At 46.1% G+C, this 19,661-nt stretch overlaps 1 protein-coding gene across 1 annotated transcript in view; it reads right to left on the reverse strand.

The window, feature by feature from the left end:
• Positions 1-19,661, reverse strand: part of GRIN2B (glutamate ionotropic receptor NMDA type subunit 2B) — a 157,605-nt gene that overhangs the window by 83,670 nt on the left and 54,274 nt on the right. The window contains exons 8-10 of the mRNA XM_044941962.2: positions 17,939-18,126; positions 14,890-15,128; positions 9,058-11,440 (exon numbers count right to left, since the gene is read on the reverse strand). Of these exons, the coding sequence (XP_044797897.1) occupies positions 9,545-11,440; positions 14,890-15,128; positions 17,939-18,126 (2,323 nt within the window). The 3' untranslated portion in view covers positions 9,058-9,544. The remainder of the gene's footprint in view (positions 1-9,057; positions 11,441-14,889; positions 15,129-17,938; positions 18,127-19,661) is intronic.

The following is a 19,661-nucleotide window of genomic DNA, read 5'->3' on the forward strand; positions in this document are numbered from 1 at the left end:
CAGACACCTAGAAGGGCATCAGCTTTGAGTCCTTTTCCAAAGCTACCAACAACACCAGCAACCAAGGGGAGGGGGCCTAGGAGGCTCGGGTGCAGTTCCGGGCACCTGACACAAAACCAGGCTCCACTGGAGGCCTCCCGTGCTTGCCCTTCCTCCTGCACTAACTTTCCTCCACTTCTGTAAATTTGTAAGCAAAAAAAAAAAATTGACATGAACACCTCGTGGATGTCCTGGATATATTCTGAGTTCCCTGGAAGTCTCTTCATTCCACTTGACCACGGGAGATTCATTAATGTCCTTTTTCATGAGGATGGCACCTCTCGACCCTTCCACCAGCTATTATCAGACTATTTCTTTCACTGGTTTTAAAAAAAGTGTCATAACAGAATGAGCTGGATTTTGCTCTAAAACATTAAACTATGCCCATTCCCTGAAATAGGACCATCTAGACTTAATGGGGCCTTTGAGATGAACACTTCTCCACCAGACTTACATTTTAATTTTCATTAGGGTGCCTCCCAAGTTGTCTCATTCTGCCCTATCTTGCCCATAATAATTCCTCCAGCCCCTCCTGTCTCAGTGAAGAATGGAATCTGTTCATTTTTTTGAAGAACAGACTTGTCACTGCCTGTAATGTATTTGAGTTTGGTTCTCTAAAGGATGCTTTAAATTAGCACACAGTGGCAGAAGATGCCTCCCATAGAAAAATAACTCATGATCAGTGGCAAAATGAAAGTTATAGAGAAGGCTGGTCAGGAGAAGGGAACATGATTGGTCACCAGAGCAGCTTGAGTGAAAAGACAAAACCAGCTCTAAGAGTTTGCTCAGGGGGTCAAACAACAACTGACGCTGACGGGAAAGAATAGGATAGACTGCTCACTAGACCACCAATGAGGTGGTGGGAAGGATGAATGGGGCTCAGAAACTAAACGAACAGGAGGGCCATAAGGTCAGAGGTGACTTTCCAATACTATGAATCCCTTCACATTTAGAGTGAAATTTGTGCATTAAGCTAAAGCAAAAAGTCAGGTCTAGAGGGGAATATTTAGACTTCATCCTCATCCAGAGAGTTGTTGAAGTTGTGGAAAACAGAAAGGTTGCCATAGAAGCATAGAGGAAAGGAGAAGAAGGTCAAGCTCAGAATATCCCAGCAAGTTGATGCTGATGGGACAGGACTAAGAGCAGGAATCAGTGAGGGAACACACAGAGAGGGCCAGAAGACTAGGATGAAAATCAGAATGTACTGCTACGATTTATAATAGGTAGAACATGGAAGCAACCTAGATGTTCATCAACAGATGAATGGATAAAGAAGTTGTGGTACATATACACAATAGAATATTAGCCATAAAAAGGAACACATTTGAGTCAGTTCTAATGAGGTGGATGAAACTAGAGCCTATTATACAGAGTGTGAAAGTCAGAAAGACAAAGATAAATATCACATACTAATGCATATATACAGGATCTAGAAAGATAGTACTGAAGAATTTATTTGCAGGGAAGCAATGGAGAAACAGACATAGAGAACAGATTTATGGATATGGGAAGAGGGGAGGAGAAGGTGAGATGTATGGAGAGAGTAACATGGAAACTTACATTACATATGTAAAATAGATAGCCAATGGGAATTTGCTGTATGTCTCAGGAAACTCAAACAGGGTCTTTGTATCAACCTAGAGGGGTGGGATGGGGAGGGATAGGGAAAGGAGGTTCAAGATGGAGGGGATATATGTATACCTATGGCTGATTCATGTGGAGGTTTGACAGAAAACAACAAAATTCTGTAAAGCAATTATCCTTCAATTAATAAATAAATAAAAATGAAAAAAAAAAAGACTACAGAATGTGCTGCTACCCAGCAGTAAATTTAGGGTAGTATTCATGAGACTGAGGAGCAGAAATAAAACAAACAAACACAAAATTATTAGATTTTGTAACAAGAAGTCTAAGACATTCATTGGAAGGTTGCCACAGTAATTTAAGTGGAGTGACAGGATGAAGCCCGATTTTAAAGTTAAATCACAAGCATTAAGGGAGGAAATGAAGAAAGAAAGATGACCCTTCTGAGAAGCTTTTAAGTGAAAAAATTGGAGATAGGATAGGAATTCAAGGATCTAACTATTGACAGAAATTTTGGTTTTAGAGACTGTTGCAGGATTTGCTTTTGGAGATGATGGTAGGATTGATTGTTTTTAGAGACGGTTGTAGGCCGGTGTGTGGAAAAGATTGAAGATGCAACAGAAAGAACTGCTATTGGCTGGGGTGCCACAGAAGAGATCAAAGGGTGAGTAGCAGTACCGGGAAGAGGGGCACTGAGTTGAGGGAGGATGGTAAAGACGAATGAAGCACAGGAGAAATTTAAAGGTAGACAGGCGAGATCATGTGAGAAATGTGTAAAATCTGGTACCTTTTGTTAGTAATACAGTAGGAAGAGATGAGGTGAAAATGAAAATAAAAACAAATTTAACAAACACTTGGGAGATGTGCTGGGGAGTCAAGACTGGAAAATAAAAAAAGACTTCTGAGCTGGGTAGGGGTTAGGTGCAATTAAATGGATCTGAGCTGTGCACGCTGGCATAGATTTTGACCTTCTGTTCTTGGAGATGGAGTGGATGTCGGGAGAATGGGATACAGAGTTAAAAACAAAGTAGGCGTGGTGAGAAGGTGAGAGGAAGAGACATTGCTGGGGCGGGTGTTGTTGATATGGGTGAATGCAGGGTGAGACCAAGGAGAGAAGTAAATGAACTCAGAGGGGCCAGAGCAACAGAGGGACCTCGAATAAAGGCAGACAGGATTATAGAAAAGGCTAGGTAGTGGGCAGAGAGGAAATTTTCAGAGTTTAAGCACTGGGAGGCAGAATAATTCTGAAAGAAGGATTTGGGCGTGGCCACTATGGGGAGAGCTGGATCTCTGCAGTGTTTTTAAGATAATATAATGCATAATATATTTGACTCATACCTTGAAGCCAGAAAAAATTAAACTTGCATGTATAAATCTACCCATTTATGCACACCTATTTATACATACATAGTGCATACATTCAAATACTGTATGCTTTTGTGTTCACATATTATATATGAGTATAATATATTCCATTTTAAACTCTTTTATATTCTTCACAGCACCAGCCCAGGGGCATAATAGGCATTCAGTAGACACTGGTTTAATTGCACTAACACATTTAACCAGAACTTTTATTTTATTTTTTTTCTCCTGTGTAGTATTGGAATCTACTCCACCCTGTAAATCACAATGCTAAAATAATTACAAAAAAGACAGTTCAGGTTTAAACTGCAGAGACCAAATCTTTCAAGTAACAGATTTGTAATGGACTTGGTGTTGTGCTTTTTAATTGTACCCTTAATCCTCACAGTGAGCTCCATTTCTTTCACTTTTGCCAAAGCACAAATTCTACACATGAGTCCCAAGGCTCTGGGGAATTCTACTCGTTTGCTCTGCTTTCTACCTTCAGTTCTCATCAGGAGTCCTCACCCTCATAACCACACCAGCAATTCTATTGTAAAGCACAGAACAGAACCAGAAACTCACTGTGATGAGCTCAAAGATAGATGCAAATGGACAGACTGGCAGAGAAACATGGATGACTCCTAATTCTGCCCACTTATGCTCAGGACTGCTAGCCTAATCCATCACCCTTTGGGCAAAATTCTCTTTCCTGGCTTCAGCATTGTAAATTAGAGGCCCCAAACTAATCTCTCCAAAGCATGGAAAGAGCACTGCTTTTCATTTAAGGTTCTTGGGGGTATTCTTTGTCACGAGAGCACCCAGGTCATAGTACCCACTGGGCCCCTGTGTGATTAACTCAATGTGGTTGGAATGGGCTGAAGAGGGGATATATGCAGACATCCTGGGATTTTACATAATACTGGAACCTCCAAACTAGAATGAAACCCTAGACCTAGAATATTATTAGAAGTTCTCAGACTGACGAATCTACGTTTTAGTGATGTCCGAAACACCTGGTAGGTCTAAAAAAAGAACTGCCCACTGGTTAAACTGTACCTTATCCTGGAACTCCTTATCAGTTAGTGTGTGTTGGGATCACCCCTCTATGGAGGTAGAAAGTGGAGAATCCAGAACAACCTGGTCACATGGGAAAATTAATTGAACTGGGACATAAGATGGAAATTACTGTCACTACAGTAACTTTTCGCTATCATAATTTGATCTTTCCAGCTGTCTACTCAGTAACCTGTAATAAAGGAGAAACATCAGTCTTCCACTGCTTACAGAAGGAGTCAAAGCCCTTGGCCTGTCCTACCCGGTATCAATGTTAGAAATTTATGAACTACACACCCATGTGACAGCTTATTGGAAATGATTCCCAACTGGGAGTCTTATTTTTGTGTCACATGAGCCTTAAAAGCGAGAGAAAGATGAGATGGTTTATGTGTCTTTACACTCTGGAATCTCTTTCCTCCCTACTCTGTAACTCTCAGCGTTCTTTACCCTCTCCCTCTTCTCCTCTACCATCACTTTATTCCCAGGAAAGGAAATGAGAACCCTAATGTAAGCTAGGTGTTTCAATATCTAAATGTCTAATATGGCTTAATATGGCACCCTTCCTGGGATGACTTTCACTTAAATGCCAGATGAGCAGCTCAGGGCTAAAGGGATAACTCTGTGTGGGAAGACAGTAGTTGGAGTGAGGCTGAGGAATAAAAAGGAAAGGTCTTCTCAGGACCCCTGAAGTCACACCATGGGCCATATGCCATTTGTAGGGCCAGACCCATTGCAGTGTAACTGCCTACCCTGAGCTGCTTCTCATCCACAGAGTTCCTTAGACAAGGAGGAGAGTCTCTTGACACTCAAGTGAAGAATTAAACGCTCAACCAGTATTTGGCAATCTACTGAGCACACATTTCTTATATGGCTTTGGGTTCAGACAGCATAGAAGGTATGGCCACATACCTAGAAATCCCTAATGCATTCATCAATAGCACTGCAGCTGCATCATTTATGCACACATCTGAATCATTCTTAACACACCAGACACACACAGAGTGTCAAACAGACGGGGCTTTTTTTTTTTTTTAAGAGATGGAAATTAAAAAAATAAAGTGAGTTCCGGAATAGCTTTTTTCCAAAGGCTATTGCCCAAACAATCTGGTTATTCTGTGCCTAAATCCTGAACTAAGCAAAGAACAAACAAATTAAATTAAAAACAAAAATAGAGAAACCCTAGCTCTTAAATGAGATGTGCAGGTGACCAGCACGCTGCGTTTTGGCAACACAGTGTCTTCACCTCCCATGCAGAGAATTCACCCATGGGAGACTCTGATGGCCATGGAAGACTGGGCGGGTGATATTCCCTTAATTTTCTAGACGACTCCTATTTGTATCACATTACACATGCGTTTTGGCACTACTGACACCACCAACATATAATGGAATCATTTGGGAATTTTTCTCTCCCTCAATACAACATGGCTGTGGCCAGTACAGGGGAAACCCACATCAAGGATGTTTCCCACATTCTGGCTGAAGATACACAGTGACATATTTTGAAATTACAAGATCCACTGTACATGCGTCACTCTGAAGGGTGTGCACACTTCAGGCAAATTCAAGGGTCAGATTATCTGAAGTCGGTAGAAACACTGAAATTTCAGCATGGCCACCGAGAGGAGGGATACAGGATGACACCTACCAACTCACTTCCACAGTGGAAGGGAATGATGGAGGACACGAGAGAAAGCACGGATTCTGAAGAAACTTGGAACCATTAGCCCTCTTGAGGGTGTCTGTGGAATCTCACAGTTTGAATAGATTGAGTCTTTGTCCAGACCCATCTGTGGAAGAGATGGGGCTGATAGCGGAATTCATCCTCATGGATTTGGAAGGAAGTAACATCTAGAACTTGGCATTGCTCAGCCTTCCTTTCTGTAAGATTTCTTGGGCAGGCTGTGAATATCTTATTTGGGCTCAATTTAAACATCCAGTTGAAGAGAAGTGACCAATTGGGGCCAAAGAGGGTTTTAGAGAAATGAAATTAACCAGCCAACAGTTTTTGATGATGGGACAATTGGACAGAAATGTAATGTAATATCCCAGTGAAATGGATTTGGAAATTTCATCCTTCAGTACAAAGACAGAGAAGGCTGCCACCCTTCACAGAGACAACAATCCAGTGAAAGAAATTCTACTCGTCTGGTTAACCCCAGGTCCCAGGTTCTGAACACCTGGCTTGAGACAAACAGCACTTTCTTGATGGCAGAAGTGAGGACAAGGCAGATATAAAGTCACTACAGGCACCGTCCTTCCTGGACTCACCCTTCCAACTCTAAAACCAACTTTGTAACCTTTCTAAGAGAATCTCCTGGCCACTGAGTTTGGAGCAGATCTGGTAATCTTTTCCAGAAAAGTATGCAAATTTGTAAGACACAGATCCAGAGTTACCCTCCTATAACCAGATATCACATGTTTCCAGGAAGAAGACTTCATGGGAATTTTCCAGGTGTGCCTGCGGTGGTGATTTCTCAGGAGGAAGGAAGTGGGCAGGAAGAAGGCTGGAGCCCAGATACTAGGGAGAAAAGACTGAGCTGCGGGGAGATTTCTCAAGACGGAGCTTCCTGGAATCTCTTAGCCACATCAAGAAGGAGAGATTGATTTGACCTCAATTCTGGTTTAAGCCCTTTGGGGAATCTTTCCTACCCTAGGTGCCCACAGGAGATATATGGCACCACCAGCTTGATCTGGCATGGATGCTGGTGATCTGTGGTCCACCTGGAAGACAGAAGCTGGGCCTGGGGTTTGCCTGAAGCCAAACTGGACCCAAGCCAAGCCCAGTCATACCCGCCGTCTATGACTACCTCTCACAGGCCAGTGAGAAGACTGGTGAAGTGGGTGGCCAAGACCCACAGCCCTTCCCCAGCTTCGTCACCACTGTGGCCTCCATTTCCGCTCACTGTTCTCCAGACACCCTGCAGCCAAAGCCGTACAAAACTCCCCCCAAACAGAAAATGAAATCCCTTAACAAAACACTTCCCCCTTCATTCCCATCCCCACCCCGCTCCCTCCAGCCAACACCCTGAATACTCACAAGAGAACACTTTATCTATACAAAATGAATTAGAAAACAAAATATTTACATATGAAATAAACACCATCTTGATTTCTATCACCAGAGGAGCCGACAGAGCCCCCTTTGTTCTAGATTGCTGTTCGCTATGGTTGGTTTGGTTTTTATTTGAAAGGGGTGAGGTAAGAGGAAGAGTGAGGGAGGAGCCCCTGACCTGGGACCAGTCAGGGTGAAGAATGTTTGATGGCCCTTCGCCTTCTTCCTCAGGGAGACACCTCACGCCCTCTGTCCTCTCGCTCCAAGTCTTTCCTTGAATCTAAGGTAAAGCACTCCGCGCTCCTCTCTCCAAATCTGTGAGAGGTTCAGCCCCTTGCCCCCAGGTTCGTTTTAGAAAGAAAACAACGCTTTACAAGGCCTTCCGTTGGCTTGAAAATGAAAGACACTGAGGTAAAAATCAAGGAGGGCGGGGGTTGCAGTAAGGACGGGGTGGGGAGGTGAGGAAGGGGCGTGAGTCGGGGTGGGTGGGATTTCTCGAAGAGACATGGCAGCTTCCTTCAGAGGAGGATGAGCACCTTTCTGGTTTATGTGTCCTGTGTGTAACATGGAGATCCTGTGGCCAAGCTTCCAAACTGACCCGGCTCTTTGACTGCCACCTGGGGAGAGGGGAGGGTGGCAGAAGAGTGGAACTGACCCCTGGAACACTTCTACCCCAAGTTTCGGGACTGGCAGTGACAAGTAGTCGTTTTCCTTCTTAAGTTTCCAACTTTGAGTGAAGGGGGCTTCCTGTCTGCCAGTACCCTCATCCCTGGAGTTTTATATGTATGTATGTATGTATATATATATATATATATATATATATATACACACACACATAATTTTTTATTCTTGAATAGTACGATCTGGGAGATGAAGGAGGTGCTGCAGGAAGGAGGAGGGGCTTCTACAGAGTGTCCACACTGGGCTCAATGTCACATTCTCTGGGAGCCAGACCCAACGAGGTAGCAGGGGAGTCCCTCTCTGCCTCCTGTCCCCTCTTTCAAATCTCTTCTCTTCCCTCTCCTGTCTCCTGAGCTGTACTTGAGAAGCAAGCTCAAAGCTCTGCACTGTCTGTTCCATATCACTTGTGGCCAATTCAGGGGGTAACAAGCCTGCTCTCCTAGCTCCAGGTTAAGTAAGAAGGGATCAAAGCATTGAAAACATCCCCCTCTCTCACTTACCCTATCATAAACGATGCCCCTTGCCCTTCAAAGCGTTCCTTTAGCTCCTTCCCGCAAGCTGGCCAGCTGAAGGTCTCAAAAGCTCAGATGAGCTTTGCCCACTCTTCTGCCCTCGGTTATATGCAAAAGAATCCTGGCTGCTTCTATTTCCTTTTAGCCTTCCTGGAAAGTTCTTGGCCAAGACTGATTGAAAGTACTGGCAACCATGAAGGAATTATTTTTGTATATGTTGTTCTTGTAGGAATGTTCACCCACATGTTTTGTCTAGGTCACAGAAACTTGTCATCAAGAACTTCCATTCTTATTCAGGAAGGGTGTAGGGGGAGAGAGAGCCATAATTTAGATAACATAGGACCATCTTTGTTTGTATACAAGCCAAAAAAAGCCTGTTGCTTAGGGATACTGAAGAAACAGCTTTATGGGGTCAAGGCTGCCTTCTACACAAATAGGCCCCTGACAACAGGTGTGTATAGACAATAGGTGTGCAAGTGTATATAGACACACATGCACAGGCAGTCCCTCCTTCTTTGCCTCTAATGTACCACAGAACACTGCTCTATTATTCTTTTCATCATCTGTCAATGACTTTTCACTCCAGTTCACCATCAATAAGTCCCACGGAATTGGAGAAAACTATTTTTTGGCTTATATATAAACACACAAGGCTTCCCACCCTCTGCTTGGCGCCTGATCCCCAAACACATGCCATCTAAGCAACAAGAATTTAGCAAAAGCCTCTTTTCATTCATAGGCAGTATGCTAATAGATCTTATGGGAATGCTTTTGCTTCCTCACCTACACATACAGATCAGTTCAGCAAGAGGTATCCTGCGTTCCCCGTGGCCTCCTCGTGCTTCTCCTTGGCTTCGCTCCAACCGGGTGGCAAAGAGTCCTTCCATGCCAGGAGCAAGATTCCCTGCGGCCACTGCCTTCTCAGCTCCAGCGGAATGAGCCAGCCCACGTATCCACTCTCCGGAACTGGGAACGGCAGCCTACCGTATTCTCTCGCGGGAACTGGGAATGGGGACAGGATGGACAGACGGGAAGGAGGAGGAAGTAGGAAGAGGGTGCTGGAAAGGGAGCAGAGATGGTGCTGGTCACCAGGCTCACCCTCAGAAGGAATCAGAACTCCAGGATCCCAAAAATAAATGAAAACGACAAGAAAGGAGCAAATGGGAACCAAGTTCACCCCCTTACCCCCCGTTCGCCCTCCGTGACATGCGTGACACACGCCCACAGCCAGGCCCTCCCGGATGCACCTTTGGCCTCTCTCTTCCCTCACTCAGACATCAGACTCAATACTAGACAGTTTCTCATACACATGCCCATTGCTGGAGCCATTGAAAGCCCTGGGGTTTTTGTTGTTAGGCACACAGGGGTTGGACTGGTTCCCTATACAGATGTCTTTCTGGAAGCGGCCCGGCACAGCCCCGTGCAGGGCCGAGACCACCGGCTTGTTGCTCACAAGGGCCCGGAAGTCCGGCCTGGCCTTCGGCGCCCCAGCCACCGTGGGCTGCCTGAAGAAATAGGATTTGCTGCCATGGAGCAAGCACTGGTCGTCCCCGAAAGTGGGGATGAAAGGGTTCTGCGTGACCCGGTCAGGGTAGAGCGACTTGCTGAGCATGTAGCCACCGCCGCCGCTGGGATTGCCATGGTGGTGATGTCCTGTGGCCGGCGCCGCCGCCTTGCCGTCGTTGCTGCCACTGAAAGCGCTCTCGCCCGCCGGCATCTCGAACATGTGTGCGTAGGGGCTGCCGTCCAGGAAGCGGCCCTTGTCCTTGAGGCTCACGCTGCGCGGGGCCAGGGCGGCCTCTTCTTTCTGCAGGTCCACGAACGTGTCGTAGGAGTGTTGGCGCCGCAGCTTGTTCCGGGGCTTCTTCTGCGCCTTGGAGTTGGTGGGGCTCTGCGGGTACTTAGACGCGGCGGACGTCACGGCCGCCACCGGGGCGGCCGGCTGATCCAACTCCTGCAGCGAGTTGTCCTCGCTGATGTCATACAGGTTGCCGGCCTTCTTGCACGCCTCACAGCGGATGCAGGCCGGCCTGCCCGAGTTCTGGCCAGCCACCACCGCCGTTGCTGCCGTCGTCGTCGAGTAGTTGTGCAGCTTGGATGGGCAGCTGCGGCAGAAGTTGCCCCCGGGGCGCTCCTCCCAGTCCACGTTGGTCAGGTTCTTCTCCCAGGGGGCCGGGACCCCGCCGACGACCCCCCCGCCGTGCTTGTCGCCCGTGCCGTGCTTAAGGTGATGAGCTCGGTTGGTACAGGGCCCTCCGCCACCCACCGAGTCGCGCTTGAAATCCTCGCCACGCTCCTTGTAGAGGTCGGTCAGGTCCACGTGCTCCCAGTGCGGCGAGGTCTCCTTGGCACGGAACTGGTCCAGGTAGAAGTCCCGTAGCCCGTCCTTGTCCCGAAAGTAGCGCTTGTGGTCCGGGGAGCGGGGCGGCCGGCGGCGGTAGGCCAGCTCTATCTCGTCAAACTCGCGGCGGGACTTGGCGGAGGCTGGACGCTTCTTGAGGCTGTCCTTGTACTGCTGCTTCCGTCTCTTGGCTGCATTGCCCTCGATGTTGCCGTAGGTGACCGTGTGGGTGGAGATGTCCGACACGTCGGAGCGGATCAGGTCGTCGTGGCCGCCATAGCGGTCACTCTTGAACGAGAACTTGCCGTACAGGTCACCGAGCTGGCTGTGCTTGGACGAGGGGAGGCCAATGTCCAGGGGCTTCTTGCCCAGGGCCCGGGGCTGCGTGGTGAAGGGCGGGTTGTCACAGTCGTAGAGCCCATCTATGGAGCTGGCGCTGCCGATGCTGTGGGGCCGGTGGTGGTGGTGGTAGTGGTCCTGGTACACGTTGCTGTCCTTGAGCTGCAGGTTCCCGAAAGTCCTTTCCACCTCACTGATGTAGTCGCTGAACAGGTTCTCCTCACAGGGCGGGTTGTTGTAGGACTTGCAGTCGGAGTGCGTGAAGCTGCGGCGGTGCTCGGAGATGTCATAGACAGACGACTCGCGGCGGATGAAGTCCAGGGCGCTCTGCGGTGAGCCATTCACACCCGACAGGTTGGCCATGTTCTTGGCCGTGCGCAGCAGACGCAGGATATTGGAGTGCGTGTTGTTCATGGTGGCGGTGGGGGAGTTCATCACGGATTGGCGCTCCTCAATGGCCACGCCATGGATGCAGCTGTAGATACCCTGCAGAGAGGATGAGACGGGTTAGGTCTCTCGTGAGGCTGGAAGGGACCCTCAAGTGGATCCCTACCCATGCTAACTGCGTAAATGGTTGAGATAAGTCCAGGAAAACATGAAAGAGATGGTCTTATAGACTCATAGAAACCTGTGTCTAGAAGCTTGCCTGCCTTGTGCTGTGCTGTGCTCAGTCCTTCAGTCGTGTTTGACTCTTTGGGATCCCATGGACTGTAGCCTGCCAGGATCCTCTGTTCATGGGATTTTCCAGGCAAGAACCCACTGGAGTGGGTTGCCATTTGCTTGCCTTATTCACCAGCATTTAGCAAGTCTCATCATGAACCCTAGGGCTTTCCCCGTGGGGCTAGTGGTAAAGACCCTACCTCCCACTGCAGGAGATGCAAGAGACAAGGGTTCCATCCCTGGGTCAGGAAGATCCCCTGGAGAAGGAAATGGCAACCTACTCCATTATTCCTGCCTGGAGAATCCCATGGACAGAGGAGCCTGGCAGGCTACTATTCATAGAGTCACAGAGTCGGACATGACTGAAGCAACTTAGAATGCAACATGAGCTGGGGGTCTGATTAGATAGGCTTGGCTCTCCAAAAGGGGCCTCACTGCATATACCAAGTGATCTAAGCAAATGGTCTGGAATCGCAAGACATTCAGGAGATTCATGCCTCACTCCACCACTGATTTGTACTGATTTTTCTTTCTACACTAGGTTTTTGCTTCACAGAAATGAGGCCATGATATCAACTGATAGCAAACAACACTGTCAGCCTTCTGGAAATCAACAGCAATGCTTTACAGATGTTGGGGCTGTTCTGCCCTGGCTGGTCACCCCTGGCTGGCAGTAAAGACTGGGGAGCCCAGGCGCTCACAATTGCCACTTTTAACCAGCTCTGACAAATTTTGAGCAGCTTTTAGGATTTTGATCATCAGATCACAGCTGAGCAATTCTCTCCCTGAGCCAAGCATGAACCAAATTCAACAGGACAATTAGGCAGCTTTGAGGTCAAAGAAGGATATTTCTGCTGCTGTGCCTTACACTGTGGGAGGGAGGACCTGGGACAGAAATTAAGAACTAAATAGCAATCATGAATCCCCCTGCTGGAGAGGAGTAGTGGGGGAGGGGTGGAGTGGGAGTTTGGGGTTGGTAGAGGCAAACTAGTGTATATAACATGGATTAACAATAAGGTCCTACTGTATAGCACAGAACCATATTCAATATCCTGTAAATAGCCATAATGTAAAACAGATGTGAAAAAGAATGTATATACATGTATAATTGAATCACTTTGCTGTACAGTGAAATTTTATATTGGAAATCAACTATACTTCAATAAAATGAATTTAAAAAGAATCCCCTTGTCGAATGCTCTCCTTTATTCTCTTTAGCTCCTGTTATTTTTCTTCAAGTTTCTCACTCACTGTGATCATAAATAACTAGTATCTTAACATTAGTATTGATTGAGAACTCCCTGTGTGCAGCTTCTTGTGTAGAGCCCTAAAAAGCACCATCCGGGAGGAGAGGCTTGGGCTTAAGTCTAAAGTCAGGCCAACCTCCTGCCAATCTCTAGTTCCCTGCCTTGAAAGATGGACGTATTTGGAACTTTTCCACCTGGCAAGGGAAGGTCTTTGCAGAAGAGGTTGTTTGAATAGTGTCTTTAAAACAAGGGGAATTCATTTGGAAAGGGGCTGTCCCAATTGAGGGAGGAGGATGAGAGGAGAGAAGATTCAAAAGTAGAGTGGCAGCTAGATGGGAAAGAAGGATGGTTTGCATGAGATGAGCATCCCTGCCCTGGAGGCAGCCACAAGATAAGAGATCTACAAGAGAATTGGGAGATTAATATATATGTACAAACACACACAATAGGGGCTTCCCAGGTGGCACAGTGGTAAAGAATCTGCCTGCCAATACAGGAGATGCAAGAGATGCAGCTTCAATCCCTAGGTCGGAAAGATTCCTTGAGTAGGAAATAGCAACCCACTCCAGTATTCTTGCCTGAAAAATCCCATGGACGAGGAGCCTGGCGAGCTATAGTCCATGGGGCTGCTAAGAGTCAGACATAACTGAGCGCAGAAGAGAAGATATATATACTACCATGTGTAAAGTAGCTAGTAGGAAGCGTCTGTATAGCACAGGGAGCTCAGCTCGGTGCTCTGTGATGACCTAGAGGAGTGAGATAGGGGTGGGGATGGGAGGGAGGTCCAAGAGGGAGGGGATACAGCTGATTCACTTCATTGTACAGCAGAAACTAACACAACACTGTAAAGCAATTATACTCCCATTAAAAAAAAAATAGAGAGTTCCCCTGCTTTCTTCTCCTTTCTGACCCTTCTTGATTACGGCCAGGAGAAAATGCACTTGTCCTCTTCAGAGCCGTTGATTATGTCGAGGGGCGACAAATAGGATTTCTACTACAGGCTTCCTGTGCTGTGGCCAGCCCCCTATCTGGGGTCTTGGGAAGTGCCACGAGGTACAAAAGGGTGGCTTAGGGACCACAAGTCCCAGCCTCCTGCTTCCAGGTAACTAAATGGCCTGAAGCAGCTCACAGCCAGAGAGGACATTTTTCTCTAGAACTAAAACACTATAGGAAAATGATCAAAAGATGGGACAACTTAATGAGTACTCCATTTTCTTACATAACCCCATTAGAGACAAAGTTGGTTACATCTGAAGCCTAGACCTCTATTCTAAGAGGACATCTGAGTTCACTTCTCGTGAATGAATCTCATAACTTTATTAACAAAATCAAAAAGTCTGCTTTTTTAAGTAAAGAAAAGAAAAAAAAAAAAACTCTTCCCTGTGACCTTTTATTCATATTCAACACTGTGCTCCAAAATCTCACTTTAGACTAGTCATGTAGAAGAGAACTAAATAAAGAAGGACTTGAGTGGTACTCTTGCTCCAATTAAGGAAGTTTCTGGAATGTAAATTTCTTAACAGGTCAGGACTTATTTTTGAAAGTTCTGTTAAGCTCCTCTTGAATGCTCCAAATGCATACATGGTTAAAATATAAAGCGGGATGGTGAAATGACCAATATACATTTGCATGTCAGAATAAGAGAGATAAATGTCATGATTTATACAGAAATGTGATTTTTTAAAAGGATTAAATGATTAATCCAGCCTATGCAGAATTAACTAATAGTGATGAAAGGCACCTGGGGAAAGGCCAAATATTTCATTTTGATAGATCTGCCAGTTCTTTTTAAGAACCAAATGCCCAAACCCCACACAGAAAGCTATGTCTTAAAGGAAAAACAGCTTCACCTGTTCTCTGAGCCACTTGAAATGATGTCATCCTACCCCCTGGGGAAATGTACATGATGTGGCTTCTTGCTTTCGCAGCCTCAGGCTGGAGTTAGTGCCCCCCTGGACTCTCTGCTTTGCATGGCGCTAGGCTAAACTTCCTTTCCCAAGTTCCAGGCACCTAAATCAAACCACTTACTCTGCTGATGGAGAAGACCATGCCAGGCTTGCCAGAACAGACACCCATAAAGCAGTGCCGGAACTGCCAATAGAAAAGGTGTTCACAGATGAAGGTGATGAGGCTGAGAGCCATGGCCGCCCCCAGCATGTAGAAGACACCCGCCATGTTGTCGATGTCCAGCTGGCTACTCATGACCTCGTTCTTCTCATTGTGGCAGATGCCTGTGAGCCACAGAGCTTCCAGCTCCTCCATCTCCCCTGGTGGCCGGGCAGGAAGGAGAGAAGAGACAGGGAGAGAGGGGTGTTGGGAAAAGAGAGGAAAACATGAGAGAGAGGGGAAGAGACATAAAGAAAACCAAGAGAGAAAGTTAGTAATTTTATTAATACTGTTAAACTTATCACGTTATTCAACAAGTGGTCAATGAAAACACAATGTGGGTACCAGAGATGATACAAAGATGGAAGATATTACCTCTGTGCCCTGTATGAATGTGTGAAAGGTTTAGTTGCTTAGTCGTGTCAGACTCTTTGAGACCCCATGGACTGTAGCTCCTCTGTCCATGGAATTCTCCAAGTAAGAATACTGGAGTGGGCAGCCATACCCTCCTTCAGGGGATCTTCCTGACCCAGAGACAGAACCTGGGTGTCCTACATAGCAGCAAGATTCTTTACCGTCTGAGCCAGGTAAGCCCTAGCTACCCAGTGTAAATGGGTATATAAACAATCAGTATGACAAGCTGTATGTAAGTAACAAAAGCTTCCCGAATTAGTCAGGGTAATTTTGTAGATGCAGTGGCCAGTGGGTTTTCATGAGGAAGGTAGGATTTGGAGGTGGGCATGGTGAATGAGTGAATTTTAATTGATATTGTACAAAAAGGCACTCCAGGAAGCAGAGATAGCATGATCAAGGGGAGGAAGGAGAAAAACACAAGTCGTATTTGGGAAAGGCTGGCAGAACAATTCAAATACAATAACAGTTGGTAAAAAAAGCTGAATACAAAAGGTTGATGAAAGATTGCTGAGCACCTGAGTATCAGACTAAGCACTTTGCACAGGTTTTATTTTTTTTTTTGTAGACAGCGAGGAACAACATAATGGAAGAAGTGATTCAGAAAATTGCTCTCAAAAAATGTGCAGAGCAGATCAAGTTGGGGGAGGAGAGACAGAGACAAATCGGTGGAAAGATTGATTGATTCCCTAGAGGCCCTCAGACTTCCTGATCTCTTGTTGAAAACATAAATATTCACAGGAAAAGGGAGGAAGCTGGAATAAAATGAGACCACCAAATTCAGACCTGCCTCCTTTTAATGCTGCTTAGAGAAGTTTTGATTAATTCAAGTCATGCCAGGTTACAACAACCTTGATCCACTTCAGTGGATACTAGGAACAGAAAGGTAGAAATCATAGGCAAGAGGAAAATAAAAGAAACCATGAGCCTGAGAACGCATCTAACTCTAGAGAAGCAAAAATCTGAAAATCTCATGAAGAAAATTGCCAGTTTGGCTTAAAACGTGAAATCTGTTTGCATAGTCTGACTGGAGCTCTGGTGTGCGTGCGTGTGTGTGTGTGTGTGTGTGTGTGTGTGTGTGTTAGTCGCTCAGTCGTGTCCAGCTCTTTGTGACCCCATGGACTGTAGCTCGTCAAGTTCCTATGTTCATGGAATTCTCCAGGCAAGAATAATGGAGTGGGTTACCTTTCCCTTCTTCAGGAGATCTTCCCAACCCAGGGATTGAACCTGGGTCCACCACATTTCAGGCAGATTCTTTACCATCTGAGCCCCCGGAAAGCCCATGAAGCTCTGGTAACTTTTGCAAATTGTCTCTACTGAGGCTCTTTCTTGTGGACAGAGGCCCTGTTATTGCCTTGAAGTGACAGCTACATTACCGTGACAGAAGCTCTTACACTAAAAAGGCTTGGAACACTCCACCTAGAACCCATCCTCTTTCCAATGTTCATCAAGTCACTTTTTGCTCATTTCTTGGATCAAACTTGGATGATTTTCCTAACTGGACAACTGACCTCACCTGGAGTCTGCCAATCCAGCTATGTTGTTTTCTCCTTACCAGCAAAGATTCTGCAGACGGAACTGGGGGAACTGCTGGGTTGATGGCCTGTGGGGCCAAGTACAGTCAGGCTGCTCGTTGTAATAGGATTAGCTTCTGTGAGACTAACAGGAGAAGGAGGTCCTCTAGACAATAAAGTGAAGCAGGATGTGGAAGGTGTGAGCAAAATAAAAAAAAGAGATTAGGTTTTCTCAAAGCAAGTTGTCTCTTCAAGGAATCACTCTGGCGAGTGTGTACCTTCCAGTGTCTGTCTCTGAGGACCTGGCCCTGCTTCCTATCTCTTCCACTGAGAGAGGCAAAATAGCAGAGGGAAGGATGAGCAAAGGGCCGTGAATGGATTTCTTTGCCCTTTCTCTGGGACCAGAGCAAGGGGTCTGTATAGTCAAAGCTACAGTTTTTCCAGTAGTCATGTATGGATGTGAGAGCTGGACCCTAAAGAAGGCTGAGCGCTGAAGAATTGATGTTTCTGAATTATGGTGTTGGAGAAGACTCTTGAGAGTCCCTTGGACTGCAAGGAGATGAAACCAGTCAATCCTAAAGTAAATCAACCCTGAATAATCATTGGAAGGACTGATGCTGAAGCTCCAATACTTTGGCCACCAGATGTGAATAACTGACTCATTAGAAAAGACCCTGATGCTGGGACAGATTGAAGGCAGGAGTAGAAGGGGACAACAGAGGATGAGACGGTTGGATGGCATCCATCACTGACTCAATGGACATGAGTTTGAGCAAAACTCTGGGAGATAGTGAAGGAGAAGGAAGCCTGGTGGGCTGCAGTCCATGGGGTTGCAACGAGTCAGACATGACTAAGCCACTGAACAATAACAACAACCTCATTACGAAGCTTTAGAAAGCTAACATATACTACCCAATGTCCTAGAATACTATGAAACACTTTACCAGAAATGCAGAGGTTAGAGGGACAGGGAAGGAAGAAGGGTTGATGTTTTGGACTGGCCGTAGGAAGAGGCCAAGTAGACGCTTTCCCTTTCTTTAACTCACCATCTCCGAAGAGCTGCAGGATAGCAAGGTCCACCTGGCGCTTCCACCCAGAGTCTTTTTGGATGGCAATGCCATAACCAGTGGAGGCAAAGACCTTCCCACTGCCAATGGTCACCAGCTTGCAGCCCTCATCTCTACCGGCCATGTAGTTCAGCACGGCTGCATCGTAGATGAAGGCATCCAGTTTCCTGTGCAAGAAAGGAGCAAACAAACCAAGTCCAGTGGAGGAACTTGAGTCCAAAACTACCTAAGGGGCCATTAAGAGGAGGAAGTAGGACTCCAGCAGACTATGGGGAGAATTGGTTCAAAGCAGGGCTCAAGGTGGAACTCAGCCAGAAGCTAAAGCCTAACTCCCAGGTGGTTCTTTGTGATTTCAGATTGAAAGGAGGAGTTTTTTCCCTCCTGTTGGGAATGATGAGAATGCTAGTTGGGCCCGGAGCCAACTCATAAGCTGTGTCTGAAAAGGAGAAGGAGTAAAAAGGAATCAATAAAAATAATAACAGAAATAATGAAAAGGAACCATCACAATGATAGCAACAAATAGCATGGGTTAGACTTACATAACATTTTTCATTTCTCAGTTCATTACAGTCCAGAGTGGGGATAAGTGTAGGTGGACGAGGAGCACTGGATGGGCAATGCTATTTTGGCGGTCAGAAAGGTTTTAGTATTTTGTTTTGCAGCACAAGGAGAGGAGAGAGTTGCTGGGGGTGGTGACATTATAGGCTCAGGTCAACAGCGAATGTGTGAAACCACAGCCAATGCAACATACAGGAGAATTCAGATGTCTCATGTTCCCAAACATATGAGAATCTCATTGTATGTACACTGCTTTGCAAGGAGAAGTAGGCAGGGAGTGGGGCTAGGGGCAAGTTCAGGAAGGTACAGGTCAATATTTAAACACAATAAATGGAGAAGAAATTCAGATATATTCATATAGGTAATAGAGAGGTCTGCAAGAAAGAAAGCCAGGCATCATGACCTGCACTGTTCAAGTGCAGTTCCGTTAGCTTTACCCCTCCTTAAGAAAAAAGAAGCCCTTTCTGGCATGACAAAATACAGAACATTTTTTCCAAAGGTCCGTGAGTATCCTTTAGAAGTGTGTCTATCAGAAAGTCAAAGCTCTGAAGGGCTTGAGAACTGTGATTGTACCAGGGGCCAGATAACCCAGAGTCATCTGTCCCCCAAATTCAGATCCCACCTTCTGAAATCTGCTGTGGCTTTATAACGATAAGACAGAGTCTAACAGTATTTAAGTAAACATGCCTCTGGGAGGCTCATTCCGAACAGGAGCCACCAGGAGGTCTAAGGGCTGTCAGTCATCCTACAACACAGGAAATCAGCTATGAGACCTTAACTCCAACAACTCTCATGCTCAACTGTCTGTCTTATTCCACAGCTGTGGCTTCTGAGGGAAGGAACCACCATGGCTGAGATTATGTAAGCCAACATATTTGCAGTTTGTGAGTTCTTTTGAATGAACAATCCACCCTAGATTATAGAGCTGGATCAAAGAGTGCCAATTTTGTTGGAATTAGAGATCAATTAACATATTCTTACTGTTTGTTATCTAAAAGCTTTCACCCTTTTCATTGTTTCTTTCTCCCTTGTCCATAAGACACCAAAATCAATTTCACTTTCAGGTCAGCAGGTCTTTATTTTGTGTGTAAAACATGAACTTTAGCCTTGACTCTCCTCTTTGACTTTTATATCTATTACATTC

The sequence above is a fragment of the Bubalus bubalis genome, chromosome 4, assembly GCF_019923935.1.
Source record: "Bubalus bubalis isolate 160015118507 breed Murrah chromosome 4, NDDB_SH_1, whole genome shotgun sequence".
Lineage (NCBI taxonomy): Eukaryota > Metazoa > Chordata > Mammalia > Artiodactyla > Bovidae > Bubalus > Bubalus bubalis.